This window comes from Phoenix dactylifera, chromosome 11, assembly GCF_051530095.1.
Source record: "Phoenix dactylifera cultivar Ajwa chromosome 11, Ajwa_hap1_PhDact_Kaust_v1.1, whole genome shotgun sequence".
Lineage (NCBI taxonomy): Eukaryota > Viridiplantae > Streptophyta > Magnoliopsida > Arecales > Arecaceae > Phoenix > Phoenix dactylifera.
This window is the reverse complement of record NC_143200.1, coordinates 28,841,364-28,855,644: the sequence shown is the minus strand read 5'-3', so window position 1 is coordinate 28,855,644 and position 14,281 is coordinate 28,841,364. Positions and strand designations below refer to the sequence as shown.

The window sequence follows — 14,281 nt, the reverse complement described above, 5'->3', positions numbered from 1 at the left end:
TCCTCTTCTTCGGCACCTCCCCACCATGGGGGCGGGGGAGAGGGAGGGGGGTGCGACGGCGGGGCAGAGGGAGAGGGTGCGGCGGCGGGGGAGAGGGAATGGGGTTGGGTGGGAGAGGAAGAGACCGTGAGAATGTGAGAGAGAGGTTTTTGGGAGGAAATTTTTTTTTTAAATGGGGGTATTTTGGTCAAAAATACAGCTTTCCGAAAAAGCTGAAAACAGCATTTTCGGAAAGCTCCAAATTGGAGCTTCCCCCCAAAAGCTGTTTTCAGCTTCCCGCAAAAGCTGAAACAGCTTTTCAGAAAATTTACCAAACACCATTTTTTAGCTAAAAGTACTTTTGGAGAGCCAGAAAGTGCTTTTTGGCCCTCCAAAAGCTCCCCCAAACAGGACCTAAGGATTTAGCAGTTCATCTCGATTCTCGATAAATCCATTTTAACCGGTTCAATTTATGGAACGAAATCCGAACCGGAATTGTAGCTCAGTCGATTGATAGGATAGGCCGGCTCCACGGCACGGAGATGTCGTTACTTGAATTGTTCCGCGGAGTAGCAGACCAATGTCTCGTGGCTATTACCCTGGCCGTTATTTAGGGGCGAATCAACAAACAAAGAAGCCTTCCCCCCACATTGGGGAAGCGAGAGCGATCGAAGCCCGCGCTGCAAAATTCGAAAGAAAGGAAAGAAACAAGAAATAGGGTTTCAGGCTCCCATCGCCATGGCCGGTGCCGGAGCCAAATCTCTACTACCAGAAGTGGACACCACCGTCGCCGCCGCCGCCGTTGCGTGCTCCATTCCCGGCCTCGAACCCCGCCGACGCGGCCACCGAAGCGGTATCGCTCTCTCTCTTTCCTTCATCAAACCCCCCCGATGGACTGGAGTTCGCCTTGGATTTTCTTCTCTCCCTCTTGCTGAAGGTCGGCACGATCCACGTGAGTGGGTTCCCGAGTGACCTGAAGGGGAGAGAGCTTCATCTCCTCCCGAGGTGGATGCCGAGCTCCACGGTCTCTCTTTTCCAGCCACAAGCACAGGCGGGATTCGCACTCTTCTCGACCCGCCAGCACGCCGTGGTCGCCTAATTCTTTCTCAATGTAATTTTCCTCTCTCTTCGTTCTTTCTCCCCCATGACAATCGTTTTGATTGCTTCTGGTCTGGTTCTTGGTCTTTGAATCGAGTTGAATGTGAGATTTCTTCGTGCATTTCAGGGCTTGGAGCTTGATGGGTCACGGGATCATATATTGCGCGAGGCGATGACAAAGAACAATCTTTGCATCAGGGTAGGGTTTCGTCGTTTGGTACCCCATTTACTTTGCTTTTGGTGCAAAGAATTTTGTCTGATTCCTTTCTTTTCTTTTTTTAATAAATATTGTGAAGATTCTTTTCTTTCTTCCCGATTGCAAGAATAGTGTGGCAATTGATGGAGATCTCTATATTTTTCCCTCTTCTTTCTTCCACAATATCAGATTATGGCTACCACTGTTGGTCAAGATATGGTCTGATTAATTTGTCATGGAAAAATGTTTGATATTCATGGGATCCCTTTTTTTAATGATATTATAAAATTGATCATGTTATCCATTATTGCGCGGGTGGTGGTTGGAGACCAACTATATCTTAATAGCTACATGACTGTTGTGCATCTCCTGTTCACGTATGGGGTATCCACAAGGATTATAACTTGACATCCAAGCACTCCCTTAATTTTGTTCATGCAATTAGAGACTACAAGTTCTCATCCTCTTTGTCAAACTATAGTTTAGCAGTATATTTTCCCAAATAACACTATCCAACCCCAGCTCAAAGAACTTGGTAATATTATTAGAATACAAGGGTTTCAAATTTTTCCCGGTCTCAAATTTTGCCAAGCATCTTTTAGCTTCCTTTAGGCAGATTATGGATTTTTTTAGAATGGAATGGAGCGAAGAGGTTGTATATGCATATAACGCTTGGAGCCAAATATTTTTGGACTATGCTAGTTGACACTGACTGGTTTGTTTTAAAACTGGCAATGGATTGTCTGGTATCTCCCCATGAACTGATATTTTTCTGGTTCATGTGGAAAACAAGCTTGCAACAACTTGTATTAGTTGAACTTGTTAATGAAGTAGTGTCCCAAGCGATTTGACATAGTATAGACTAATATAGAATACTTCAATTTAATTTGAATTGTTAAAATGCTATAGAACTTATTCAAGTGCTCGTATTTGTTTAGAATAGGACCAAGTGGGCCCTTGAGAATAGCTTCATGCACTATCTCTCTTCCTTTAAGGGCCTGTTTGAATGATTGGACTAAAACTCCTTTGGGATTTGTAGGTTGGGTCAGTACAGCTGGCAAAATTATAAAGATTACAGGCTGGGCTAGGCCTATATTTATAAATACTTAGGAGTGGCTTTGGAGTGGGCAAGCTTTTCTCCTTATGGGATTCAGGGCGGTCCATTCTAAAGCTACTCCTGTATATTTATGAATATAGACCTAGCCCAGCCTGTAATCTTATAATTTTGCTGGTTGTACTGGCCCAACCCATGAATCCAGTAGAATTTTTAGCCCAATCATTCAAATAGGCCCTAAGTGAAATATGGCAGAAGAAAGCAAAATCCATAGACTGATTCCCTGTAAAATTCATAGGTATTTGAACCCGAGTATCCAGGAAAAAGCAGAATATTAAATCAAGAATAGGTCTCCTTTTGAAGAACATGTTCTACTAGGAAAGGCCTATATCCTAAAATTAATTCATCAAGTTGACGATAAAATCCATGTCCTGTTTGTTCTTCTAATTGATTGCTTCTAAACTTGGTCCAGTCTTTTCCTGAAAAAGGATTGAGTTGAATCGAATAAAATAAAAAATGAGTACCATACCATGTATTTGCATATATCTCTCATATGTACAGACCTTACTTATTTACTTAATGTCCTTTAGATATTTAAAATGACATCTTTTGAGCACCATTCAGACATAGCGGGCTATTTGTTTTGACATAGGTTTGTCAACAATAACTTCTGCTCTTGCAGCCATGACTGATCTGATCATACTTCACACCAGAATTGATAACTTTCACTTATGTCTCACTTTCTGTACATTTCTACATGATGAGTTAACTGATGCATACAATTCTCTAATTTATAAGTGCCATGACCAATTCTGGCTCCTTTAACCATGCTTGATGAGCTATGCAACATGATTTGATCACGTATCTCTGCCCAGGTACTGATCTGCTTTGTGGTTTTCTGCATTCAATTTCTTGTGTTTTACTTGAAACACCATTTTTACATTAGAAGTTGTCCAGGGTTCCAATGGTACAAGATACTCTAAATCCAAGCAGTATGAACGGTTCTGATTTCATCTGTTCTCACTAAATTACATTTTGATGTGGCTTTGTCTTTAGGTACATGCCTTCATCTACTTCTTATTTCCTTCCTAGGGGCTTTATGGCAACACAAGCACCTGGCCTACTGATGTTGACATACGAGGATGTAGCACTTCTGTGCCTGGTCAGGTAGCAGCCATGTTTTGCTTATTTGACTATAATTTCTATTTCCTCAGTCCCCAAACTGGGAAACAGAAGTCCTTTTGCTAATATGCTCTCACACACAATTTTTGTTTAGTATAGGTGCTTTTCTCTAAATACTTGTAATTTCTTGCAGCCTCTCTGGTATTCTGAGTCTTCATTCTCTTGTAGTGCATTCTGTTTATATAGAGTATGGACCTTCTTATGCAGAGGAACTTACTCATTGCTGAGAGTTTATTGATAATAACTAGCTCAAATTGTACAGAATGATGCTCATTGTTGCTTAATTATTTTGTGCTGTAGTTCCTTTTCATGTCAATATCTTCTGCCGCAATTTTTTTCAGCGCAATTAACTTCAAATTCTAAATAACTTAAGGGTCATAAGATCCTAGACCCCTGCCAATTTTGATGAGCTAGGGAACATGTTTTCTTCCTCCTGGTAATAGTTTTTTTTTTTTTTGGTGCTTGTCTAGGCTAATACTCATTGATGCATTGTAGGGCTAGATTTGAAAGAAGGCAGTAAGGGATGATGTTATTACAACCTCTTTCCATGAATAATATAGGTCTGTCATGGACAAAATAATCAGAAACAAAGGTGTCTAAAATGTTTGAACCTTTTGTTATTATGAAGCTTATGAAATGCGAATTCTTAAAGCATGTCAAACTCAAGGCGTTGCATGGAAGCATAGAACAATAAATTGGAATATCAGTGAGTCAGTGAATGGAAGGTTCATTTAGTGCACCCAATTTCTTATGTCATAAAAGTGCAAGGGCATGAGCTATTTACCTCGTGGAAGACATGGCTTTACGTGAAAAACCACTCATATCCCATCTAAACCAGATGCCCTGTCAGACTAGTTTCATCTTTAGCATCCTACTGCAAATAACCTCCTTACATAAACATCCACTGAAGTTTGCACTGGTGTAGCAGAGCCGCAGAGGTCACTGCAGAACCTATTCTGTCCAATTGTTAGTTGTATTTATTTTGTGGTTGTAATGCATGTTGGGTCCATGTGAATTCAGTTATTGGCATTGTCTTTGTCATGAAATATTATGTTGGTAGAGGTTTGCACAGATTGATTTCAAATATAGGGCCCTTGAATTGAAATGTTTGTTTAATTGAAAGGGTCTAGTGTGGCTTGTAAATAGTGCAGCGGACTGGGTCGTCTCCTATATGGCACATCATGCTGGAGAGTTTTTTTTTGGTGGATCAGAAATCGGCTCCTGCTTCTCTTCGCTATGTATCTTTCTGATATTGTAGGGTGCGCTCACACACGACTAGTGTGAGTAACCGCTGTAGAAAAAAAAAAGAGAGAAGATTCCATTCAGTTTGTTTAGAATGCTTCCTCAATTTAAAAAATCTTTCGGCACTGCCTTCCAGTCTTTCTGACATTATTTAAATATTAAGTTGGAGCAAGTTTCCATCCTTGCTTCCATCCAGAATCTGTTGATAAAGATCAACTGCTTGGTTTGCTTGTCGTGTTTTGTTCCATTGTTTCTAGTGAGCACAATCCATGTTTGAAAGATCCATCCCAACTAATCTGCCATTTGAGTTCTCTTCTAGTGCCAGGCCATGATGCAGACTTCCATTTTCCTGGTCAACTTGTAGTTAGCTCGTGCTTGAATTCTAGTTCTTTTGTATGTTCTATTGACCTCTGAAACATCGCATCCTGGAGTAGCTAGCTTCTCTTGGTTTTCAACTTTTCATGGTTTTGCTGTCGAGCAGAAATTAATAGAGTATGGGTATGATAATCTAAATCAGTTTTTTAATTATCAGATATTAGGTTTGATTAGCTTTACCTAGTTGGTGGACTCGGAGGTGGTGGTGGTGGTTGGAGGTTTCAGTATTCTTGGTGATGGTGACCTCTGCAAAAATTGAACTTAAACAGAACATGTTGAGTAGTGAGGACAACCTGGTCTGTTTCCTTTCCTTGTTCTCGGGTGAAGTTGTTATCCTTCGATGTGGAATTGGATATTTATGGGTTGCGTTCGTGGTTGGTTTTTTTTTTTTTTAAGGAACATAGATTTGTTTCTTCCCATTTTCTTATCTATATGTTTTTATATAATTTTTTAAAAGAACTTTGAGTTGCAGGCAGGGCAGCTGCAATCACAAGTACAAGTGCTTGCAATGCAAACCATGTCGTTCCCTAAGGCGGCATCACCATGATGGGAGCAATGGGATGTTGTTCCTTGGGCCATGTAACTTTAAGCCATGGAAAATTCATCTTTGCTGGTGAGAGCTTGATGCAGCAAAAAAAAGGATAACACTTCAAAAATTAACATACAAATAGAAGCAAACAAGGTCGAAGAATCTTTTATTTAATTAAAAAAAAATTCAAATTTTTTTAATATATTAAAAGAATGCCCTGTACAATATATTTAGATCTGGATATTCAGAACCCATCTCTAATTTTGGGTATTAAATTCAATATAGAATTATGTTTGAACAAGACTTTATAATAAGGAGGAGTGCTGACTATTTTTGACATTGGGAGGCCCATTGTCTTGATCATTTGCCGCCAACATTATGGTAGCAATTAAGAAATAAGGAGGAGTCCAATTCAAATCTTTCTTTAACGGTCAATAGGGGTGCGAGTTCCACGAGTGCCGACTATTTCTGACATTGGGAGGTGCCGCCTGACATCATGGTGCGTTGGATGACGTGGCATTGGGAGGCCCATTCATTGTCTCTATCATTGCCCGCCTAACATTATGGTGCGTTGGCGCCTTCATTTATTATTTTTTTCCTTCCACTTCAAACTGGTCCCCTCATGCAGCCTATGCGTTGGCAGCAATGCAGTGGGTCCGGGTCGAATGCATCGTGGAAATTATTGGGGTGTGATCATGGAAGACGCTATTCTGACAAATATTGTGATGTCAGCCTTGCATGACTTGTGATGTATGTATCAACAGTTGTATCGTAATCAAGAAATTATTCTTTAGGTCCTGTTTGGTATGATTTTCTTTTCCTTTTTTTAATAAACAGAAGCACGGCAACTAAAGCAGGAAACAAGTTTGGTAAGCATGTTTCTTTTTTCTTTCAAAATAAAAAATATTTATTATTTCTGAAAAAGGTTGAAATGAGAAATTATCCTTCGCTCCGGCCTTATGGTAAAACTCATCTCTTCGACCACTCTCTCTACTTTTCTCCCATGCGGCCTCATCGGACCGTCTCCCTACTTTCTCCCCTAGATCTCACGTGTTAGAGCCTCACCGGAGCTCGATCTCACCACCTCTCCCCGCTTCTCCTCTCTTTTCTCCGATGAAGAGCATGAAGGCCAGACCCTTAACCATCCTCTCCTCTGCTTCTTTTTCTTCTGAACTGCGGCCTCATTTAGCAAGTTGCAGAATCAATGAATGTTAGAGAACTAGAATTGCTTAGGTCTAGGTATAGCATCCTTCAAATCATGTTCTGGTGGAGCTTCTTACTTGGTAGAAGACCTGTGGATGGGTGAGAGGGTAAAGGGTGCAGGGACTTGGGGACATGGGGCTGCTTCAGATGAAGTCGATGTGGCAATTTGGAATGAGGTCCAAGAGAAACAACTTGGGGTGGTTCTTGAGACACCATGCAAATGCATCAGCTCAGAACCGCGGCACAGGCCCTCACAGAGTTGGGTCTGATGCCTGATTCTCTTAAACCATTGTTTCATCTGGACTGATATTTTCACTTTGCATCCACATATATACTATTACAGCATTGTTATGTTTTTAAAACATTTTAACAGTCATGGAGTTTTGAATTTGGACTGGTTAGGCATGATGTCTATTACTCATTGTAAGTCTTAAAAGTAGATGAACTAGAGAATAGCAGAGAAAATATAATTGCTTTGAATTTTCACTTTTGCTCTTACCAAACAATTTTATTTCTGTTGTCAGGGAAAAAGAATTAGTAACTATGGTACATGTTTCTATTATCAGAAATCTGGTCCATGTTTCATCTGTTCTCCTATTTGCTAATGAATTATCATCACTAATTAAACAGATAGTTATAATCTGCTAATGCTATTTCTTTCTAGTAACTGTTTCTTTTGCCTAATGGTGCTATCCTTGCCTGTTACATGCGTAATTATATATGAATAAGAACAGAAACTTTATGTTCTTTATTTTTGTTATGTGAATTCCTTTGCTGGTAAGCTCTTAAAAATTTTCTTTTCATTTTTTCCCTTGCCCGTTTGGCAAACTTAAAACTTTTTTTTCGAGAAAAATGCTATTCCTTTCTAGTAACTGTTTCTTTTGCTACGTGGTGCCATCCTTGTTTGTTAATTGCGACTTCGAACGACCGGTGTGAAGTGTGAACCCTAGCGCCCAATGCCCATTGGGTAATTAATTGCGACTTCCAACTACTTTTTATTGTCTCTCTCTCGCTCGCTCGCTCTCTTGCTCTCTCTGCCCTTAGTGCTCTGCTCGACGTTTGCCTGCCCTGACGTACCCGTGACCTGCCTGTCGGTCTGTCTGTCGCTAAACGAAGTTACATCGTGTTCTTAGAAAATAGACAGATGACGCTGCATCCACCGCATGATAGTCTGAACGCCTCTTTCCATCGTCGCTTGAAGTTGAAAAACGTGTGCTGTTTTACTGGAATTCCAAAATACTAGAGATTTAAATGCCTCGTAGAGTTGGTTTACACTAGGTAGTATGATTCTGTCCCTCTCTAATCTTGTCTCTCGGATTTTGTGTGTTCGAGCGGCAAGAACCCTGGAGCGAGGAGGTAACGAAAGTGAAGAGCTTTCCACTATTCGAGCACTAGAAGCGCTCCGACAGAAGTAAAGATCCCTCCTTTTCCTTGGATTTTTTCTGTTCTTGTGATCTTTTTCAGAAACGGGATCTTTTCGTTTGAATCACTCAACGCTTTTCTTGAATTACATTTCTTTTTAGTTGCCAATATCTCTCTTTTGCTCCCGTGGTATGTGTTAAATTTCCATGCGATTGCTTGTAGTAGCTCTTGAAATTAAGGTAGTCAAACGTGTCCTCCTCCTCAGATTTCCTCAAGTCTGTCGGCCTTCACAGAGTTAGTTCTTTTCTTTTGGCATTGCTCCATGACTCTTCCCGCAGCAGTAACCTAGCGCTCTCATCTTCTTTGTTTTTCTTATTCTTTTCTTTCTTTCTTTTCTTTTTCTTTTCTTTTTTCTTTTGTCTTATATTGCTTATTAGTTATATAAAACAGCTGTGTCATCCGGAATATCTCTTTTTCTGCTGATTTTCTATTTACTGTTTTCAGTTTTAACATCAACAGCAAAAAAATAATAATAATAAATAAATAATACAATTCTTTTTAGCTTCTTCAAATTTTTTCCACATCTACGAGATGGGTTATCTTCTTTGGCATTGCTCATCACTGCTCCTGGCTTTGATTCCACTATCCTTCGGTTTGACCTCCGATGGAATAGCCCTCCTGGCCCTCACCAAAAGCCTGATCTTACCACACTCCATAAATTCCACCTGGAAATCTTCTGACCCAACTCCATGCAAATGGGTGGGAGTAAGTTGCGACAAGAGGCGCCATGTGGTGTCTCTCGATCTTGCAGAGAGAGGGATTTCAGGCACATTGGGACCGGAGATAGGACTGCTGCAACATCTGCGGACGATTGATCTTGGTGTCAATGATCTCTCTGGACTGATCCCACCAGAATTGGGCAATTGCACCCTGGTGGAGCACTTGGACCTCTCGATTAACTTCCTTTCTGGTGAGATACCGGAGACCCTCCAAAACTTGAAGAGGTTGTCTTATCTATCCCTTTACGGAAATTTCCTTACTGGAAAAATACCAGATCCTCTGTTCCGAATTAAGTATCTGGAAACAATTTATCTCAATCAAAACAATCTCACTGGCTCGATCCCTCATACTGTCGGGAATATGAGCAGGGTCAAGGACCTTTGGCTGAGTGACAATCTCTTGTCAGGTGTCTTCCCTGATTCAATTGGAAACTGTACCAAGTTAGAACAGCTCAATCTGTTCAATAACCAGCTGACCGGTCCTCTTCCAGAAACTTTAAATAGCATCAGAGGGCTTAAATTTTTGGATGTCCATAGTAATAATTTCGGTGGGAGGATTCCTTTTGGTTCAAGCAGTTGCAAGTTGGAACAGCTAATTTTGTCATTTAACCGATTGGAAGGTGAGATCCCAGCAGGGTTAGGAAATTGCAGTAGCTTGACGGTCTTTAGTGCTGTTGGCAATGGACTGTCTGGTGAGATACCATCTTCACTTGGTTCACTGACCAAGCTTACAATACTTTACCTATCTGAAAACTCTTTGTCAGGATCCATTCCAACAGAGATAGGGAAATGTCAATCACTGAGGGCATTAGAATTGTATGAGAACCAGCTAGAAGGGGCTATTCCAAGGGAACTGGGTAAGTTGTATAATTTGACCAAGCTCTTTCTGTTTGATAATCACTTGACTGGAGAGGTTCCTATAGAGATTTGGCGCATCCGGAGTCTTGAGCATGTTCTAATATATAAGAACAATCTCTCTGGGGAGCTGCCTTTGGAGATGACCGAGTTAAGAAATCTGAGAAACATTTCTCTGTTCAATAATCGGTTTACAGGGGTCATACCTCAAGGTCTGGGTATCAATAGTAGTTTGGTGCAGATTGAAGTCACTAACAATAGCTTTGTTGGTGGAATACCACCACATATCTGCTTTGGAAAAGAACTTAGGCTTCTCAACTTGGGATTTAATATGCTCAATGGTAGCATGCCTGTAGGTCTTGGGAACTGTTCAACTTTGCGGAGGTTGATTCTTCGTAATAACAACCTCACAGGTTCCATTCCAGAATTTGTGGAATCTTCTAGCCTGTCATATATGGATTTAAGTTTCAATAATTTGAATGGGCATGTTCCTCCTAGCCTGGGAAATTGTGGAGACCTCGCTATGATAAACTGGTCAGGGAACAAGCTTGTTGGCCCAATACCTCAAGAAATTGGAAGGCTAGCAAATTTACAAGTTCTGAATCTTTCTTACAACAATTTATATGGTATGCTGCCTCTGGAGATTTCGCACTGCAGTAGATTGTATTTGCTGGATTTGAGTTTCAATTCTTTGAATGGCTCAATCCCGCCAAGCTTAACAAACTTAACAGTGCTCTCTCGATTGATACTGCAAGGCAATCAGTTCAGCGGAGGGATTCCAAGTTTCCTGTCACAATTTGACAGGCTACTGGAGCTGCAGCTTGGGGGAAATAAATTGGGAGGCAATATCCCTTCATCATTGGGTGCACTACAGAATCTGGAAATAGCTTTAAACCTCAGTGAAAACAGACTGGCAGGTCAGATTCCATCAGCATTAGGGAATTTGAAAAGATTACAGAGCTTGGATTTATCTCTCAACAATCTGACAGGAAGCTTAAAATCCTTGGATGATCTCAGTTCGCTGCTTCAAGTGAATGTTTCGTTTAATCAATTTAAAGGTCCACTACCAGAAAAATGGTTGAAGTTTCTGAACTTGTCACCAAGCTCATTTATGGGAAATCCAGACCTTTGTATCTCTTGTCAGGCAGATGAGTTGTCTTGCACAAATACGACTACTTTAAAACCCTGTGGTCCATCGAGCAATTCTAGAGGCCTTAGAAAGATTAAGACCGTGATGATAACTCTTGGCTTGTTACTTGTCGGTGTCCTGGTATTTCTTTTGTTTGGATTTGTTCTCTTCAAGTGTAAACAGACAACAAAAGAGGAAGGACCATCTTTACATGAGGGTTCTTCTTTCCTGCTGAATAAAGTAATGGAAGCCACTGAGAACTTAAATGAGAAATTTGCTTTGGGGAAAGGAGCTCATGGAACTGTTTACAAGGCTTCATTGAGCCCAGAAAAAGCTTATGCTGTAAAAAAGCTTGATTTTGCAGGCCACAAGGGAACAAGTACAAGTATGGTGAGAGAAATCCAAACGGCTGGACAAATCAGGCACAGGAATCTGGTGAAACTGGCAGACTTCTGGCTGAGAAGTGACTATGGGTTGATATTGTATGACTACATGGAGAATGGAAGCCTTCATGATATTCTACATGAGATAAAACCAGCTCCAGTTTTAGAGTGGAATGTGCGTTACAGGATAGCTCTTGGAACTGCTCAAGGGCTGGCATATCTTCACAATGACTGTAATCCAGCTATTATTCACCGTGATATTAAACCTAAGAACATACTCTTGGACTCAGAGATGGAGCCACATATCTCAGATTTTGGCATTGCCAAGCTCATGGATCAACTTTCTGCCTCTCTTGATTCCACTGCCATCACGGGCACCATTGGTTATATGTCTCCAGGTACTCTTCTATTGCCAAGGACTTGATGATGCTTTTATTTGAATTCCTGTACCTATGGATTAGCTGTACTCTTCTCATTGCAATGATAGGAGATACTATTTCTTCAGTGTATTGCTGCCATCAGAACGACCTTCCCCATCATATATGAGTATGTTGGTGTTTAATGGTTATGCGGACAAGTATAACTTATTAATTTTCCTCCTTATAAAAACTTGATATACAAATCTTCCAAGCCACCTAGATAACATCTGTTAAAACTACCATCAGCTCTTTATGCATGAAAGTAAAAATCTCGGTTGGAATCATATGTTGAAGTTGTATTGCCATGCCTTGCAACAGAAACTGCATTTACAACCAGAACAAGCAGGGAATCAGATGTCTACAGCTATGGAGTAGTCTTGCTTGAATTGATAACCAGAAGGAAGGCCCTGGATCCATCATTTCCTGAAAACACAGACATAGTAAGGTGGGTAAGTTCAATGTTGAATGGCAGTGATAAAATTGAAGTGGTTGCTGATCCAGATCTCATGCATGAAGTTGTTGGCTCCGTGGAAATGGAAGAAGTATGCAAAGTACTTTCATTGGCTATGAGATGCACAGCTAAGGAGGCAAGTGAGAGACCCTCGATGTGGGATGTCGTTAAAGAGCTAACGGATATTATCAAGTCCAAAGCTTGTAATTTGCCTAAACAGGGAAAGTATGGATCTGTGGTACCATAGGTATTTGCTGGGACTTTTGGGTACTCTCATCGCTTCATCCACCAGATTATTAAACTGTTGTTAGTGAGCGTAGTAAAATGAGATAGTTTGGTGTACAAACGCTGATAATATGCATGAATCAGAGAGAGGTTCTGTATCATCATATTTTGTATTCGACTCTGGAATATGTAGAAACAAATTCTAAAATTGCCTTATTTCTTGGATGTGATCATATGTGGTGCGGTACCGGTGTTTCTTGTAAATTCTCTGTATATTATTAATTTTTTTGTGCATATATTATTCTTCTAGCCAGTGCTGGACTCTGAGCCCAGTAATTATCTGGTTATGAACCAATAGGAATGATTATAGCAGGTGTAATCGGCTTAATCTAGGTTCAAACGTCTATTTGTTTAGCAAGGTTTTCCATCTGGTCGTGGCCCCAGATGGAACAGTATAATGCTGGCAAGTTGCTACAATATTCTTTCAAATAAAACTTCCCTAAGACATCGCTACCAGAAACACCTCTTACAAGAAAGGAAAAAAGAGAAGGGGAAAAGAGTTCTCTTAAGATGTGTATATATAAATAGGGCTTCCAATGAGCCATGTGATAAGAAGAAATTGGTGCAAACTCGTTGTATTTGTTGCAATACATGGATGGGCAACTGATGATGAAAATACCAAATAAGCATTTTTCATACATAATGGTTAGCCGTTATACCTCCTATCACCTCCACAGATATGGCCTACAGGCTTACATCCATGCGGTGACCATGTCCGTGCTATAAAAAGATGGAGCATAATCAGGACCACCACTATATTCATTCTTTTAATTTCTTCGTTTAGTTTGCAAGTCACCTTTCTATGTTAAATATTCTGTTTAAGTGTAATGAGTGTGTAGCAGCAGTTTAATGTCCGTTCATAAAAAAGATAATGTTCGGAAAAACAAGTATTGAGCTTTATGACATCTCCAGAAGAAATTAGTGCATCTAAAACACCGATAGAAACAGTGGGGAATACTGTATAGGCCATCAATTCTTTCACATGGAGCTTCAAGCATGACTTTTAAAGATGACTTACCAGCAATGCAAACAATGTCAAATTGGAATGTTATTTATGAGATTATAACCTGTAAAAGGAATGGATAACAAGATAGCTATCACAGGGATCAATTTACCTTCATGAATAGATTCCAGATAAATGGCAACAATAACAAAATATTAATAAGAACTTGACCTGGATATATAAAATAAACTTAGTATAGGCGTAGCCATCAAAACCATTATCATATTGTTCCTGGAGAACCGTTGAACAGCCCAGACTGTCAGATAATCAAGTTACCCTACTTTCACATGCATGATAACCTCGTGAGACAGATTGACACATTCATTGATATGAAGATACTTTGACATGTGATACCAGCCCTAACACTCTTTCATTCCACGATGCTCAACTTAACCTTGTGAGGTTTCCAGCCACAATCCTTCTTCCTACTCAAGCATATCAATTTCAGTACCAACAGTCGTAACGCTTCACGCCATGATGCTAAGCCTGCCAAGTTTCCCTCCACAATCCTTCCCCCTTCCTACTTAAGCATATCAATTTCAGTACCAACGGTGAACAATCATTTGTTACAAATGTGAGGCAGTCCTTCACAGATTTTTGCCATAGCGGAACCCATTGTGGTTAGCAGAGACACACAAATGTGAGAAAAGGAAGAACCACCATATCTCAAGAGTTGGCAATGATACAAAACAGCAGTTGCTTTAAAAAGATTTCCATTCCTTAAATCTAAGCTTTCATATTCAGACCAGACACCTAC

At 40.3% G+C, this 14,281-nt stretch overlaps 1 protein-coding gene and 1 long non-coding RNA gene across 3 annotated transcripts; both read left to right on the top strand.

The window, feature by feature from the left end:
- Positions 1–605: 605 nt before the first annotated feature.
- Positions 606–4,946, top strand: LOC113463603 (uncharacterized). The gene is made up of 3 exons (XR_003388145.4): positions 606–1,090; positions 1,205–1,276; positions 3,384–4,946. It is a non-coding gene; the product is annotated as an uncharacterized LOC113463603 (long non-coding RNA).
- A 2,939-nt stretch (positions 4,947–7,885) lies between these two features.
- PEPR1 (PEP1 receptor 1) lies at positions 7,886–12,669 on the top strand. 2 transcript variants are annotated; one of them, XM_039127887.3, is made up of 3 exons: positions 8,056–11,764; positions 12,104–12,230; positions 12,302–12,669. In XM_039127887.3, exons 1-3 carry the CDS (start codon positions 8,812–8,814, stop codon positions 12,366–12,368), a joined length of 3,147 nt encoding a protein of 1,048 aa, XP_038983815.3. In that variant the 5' UTR covers positions 8,056–8,811; the 3' UTR covers positions 12,369–12,669. The 2 variants fall into 2 exon arrangements, with proteins under 2 accessions (XP_008808346.4, XP_038983815.3); XM_008810124.6 differs by having other exon boundaries at positions 7,886–11,764; positions 12,104–12,669.
- Positions 12,670–14,281: the final 1,612 nt, after the last annotated feature.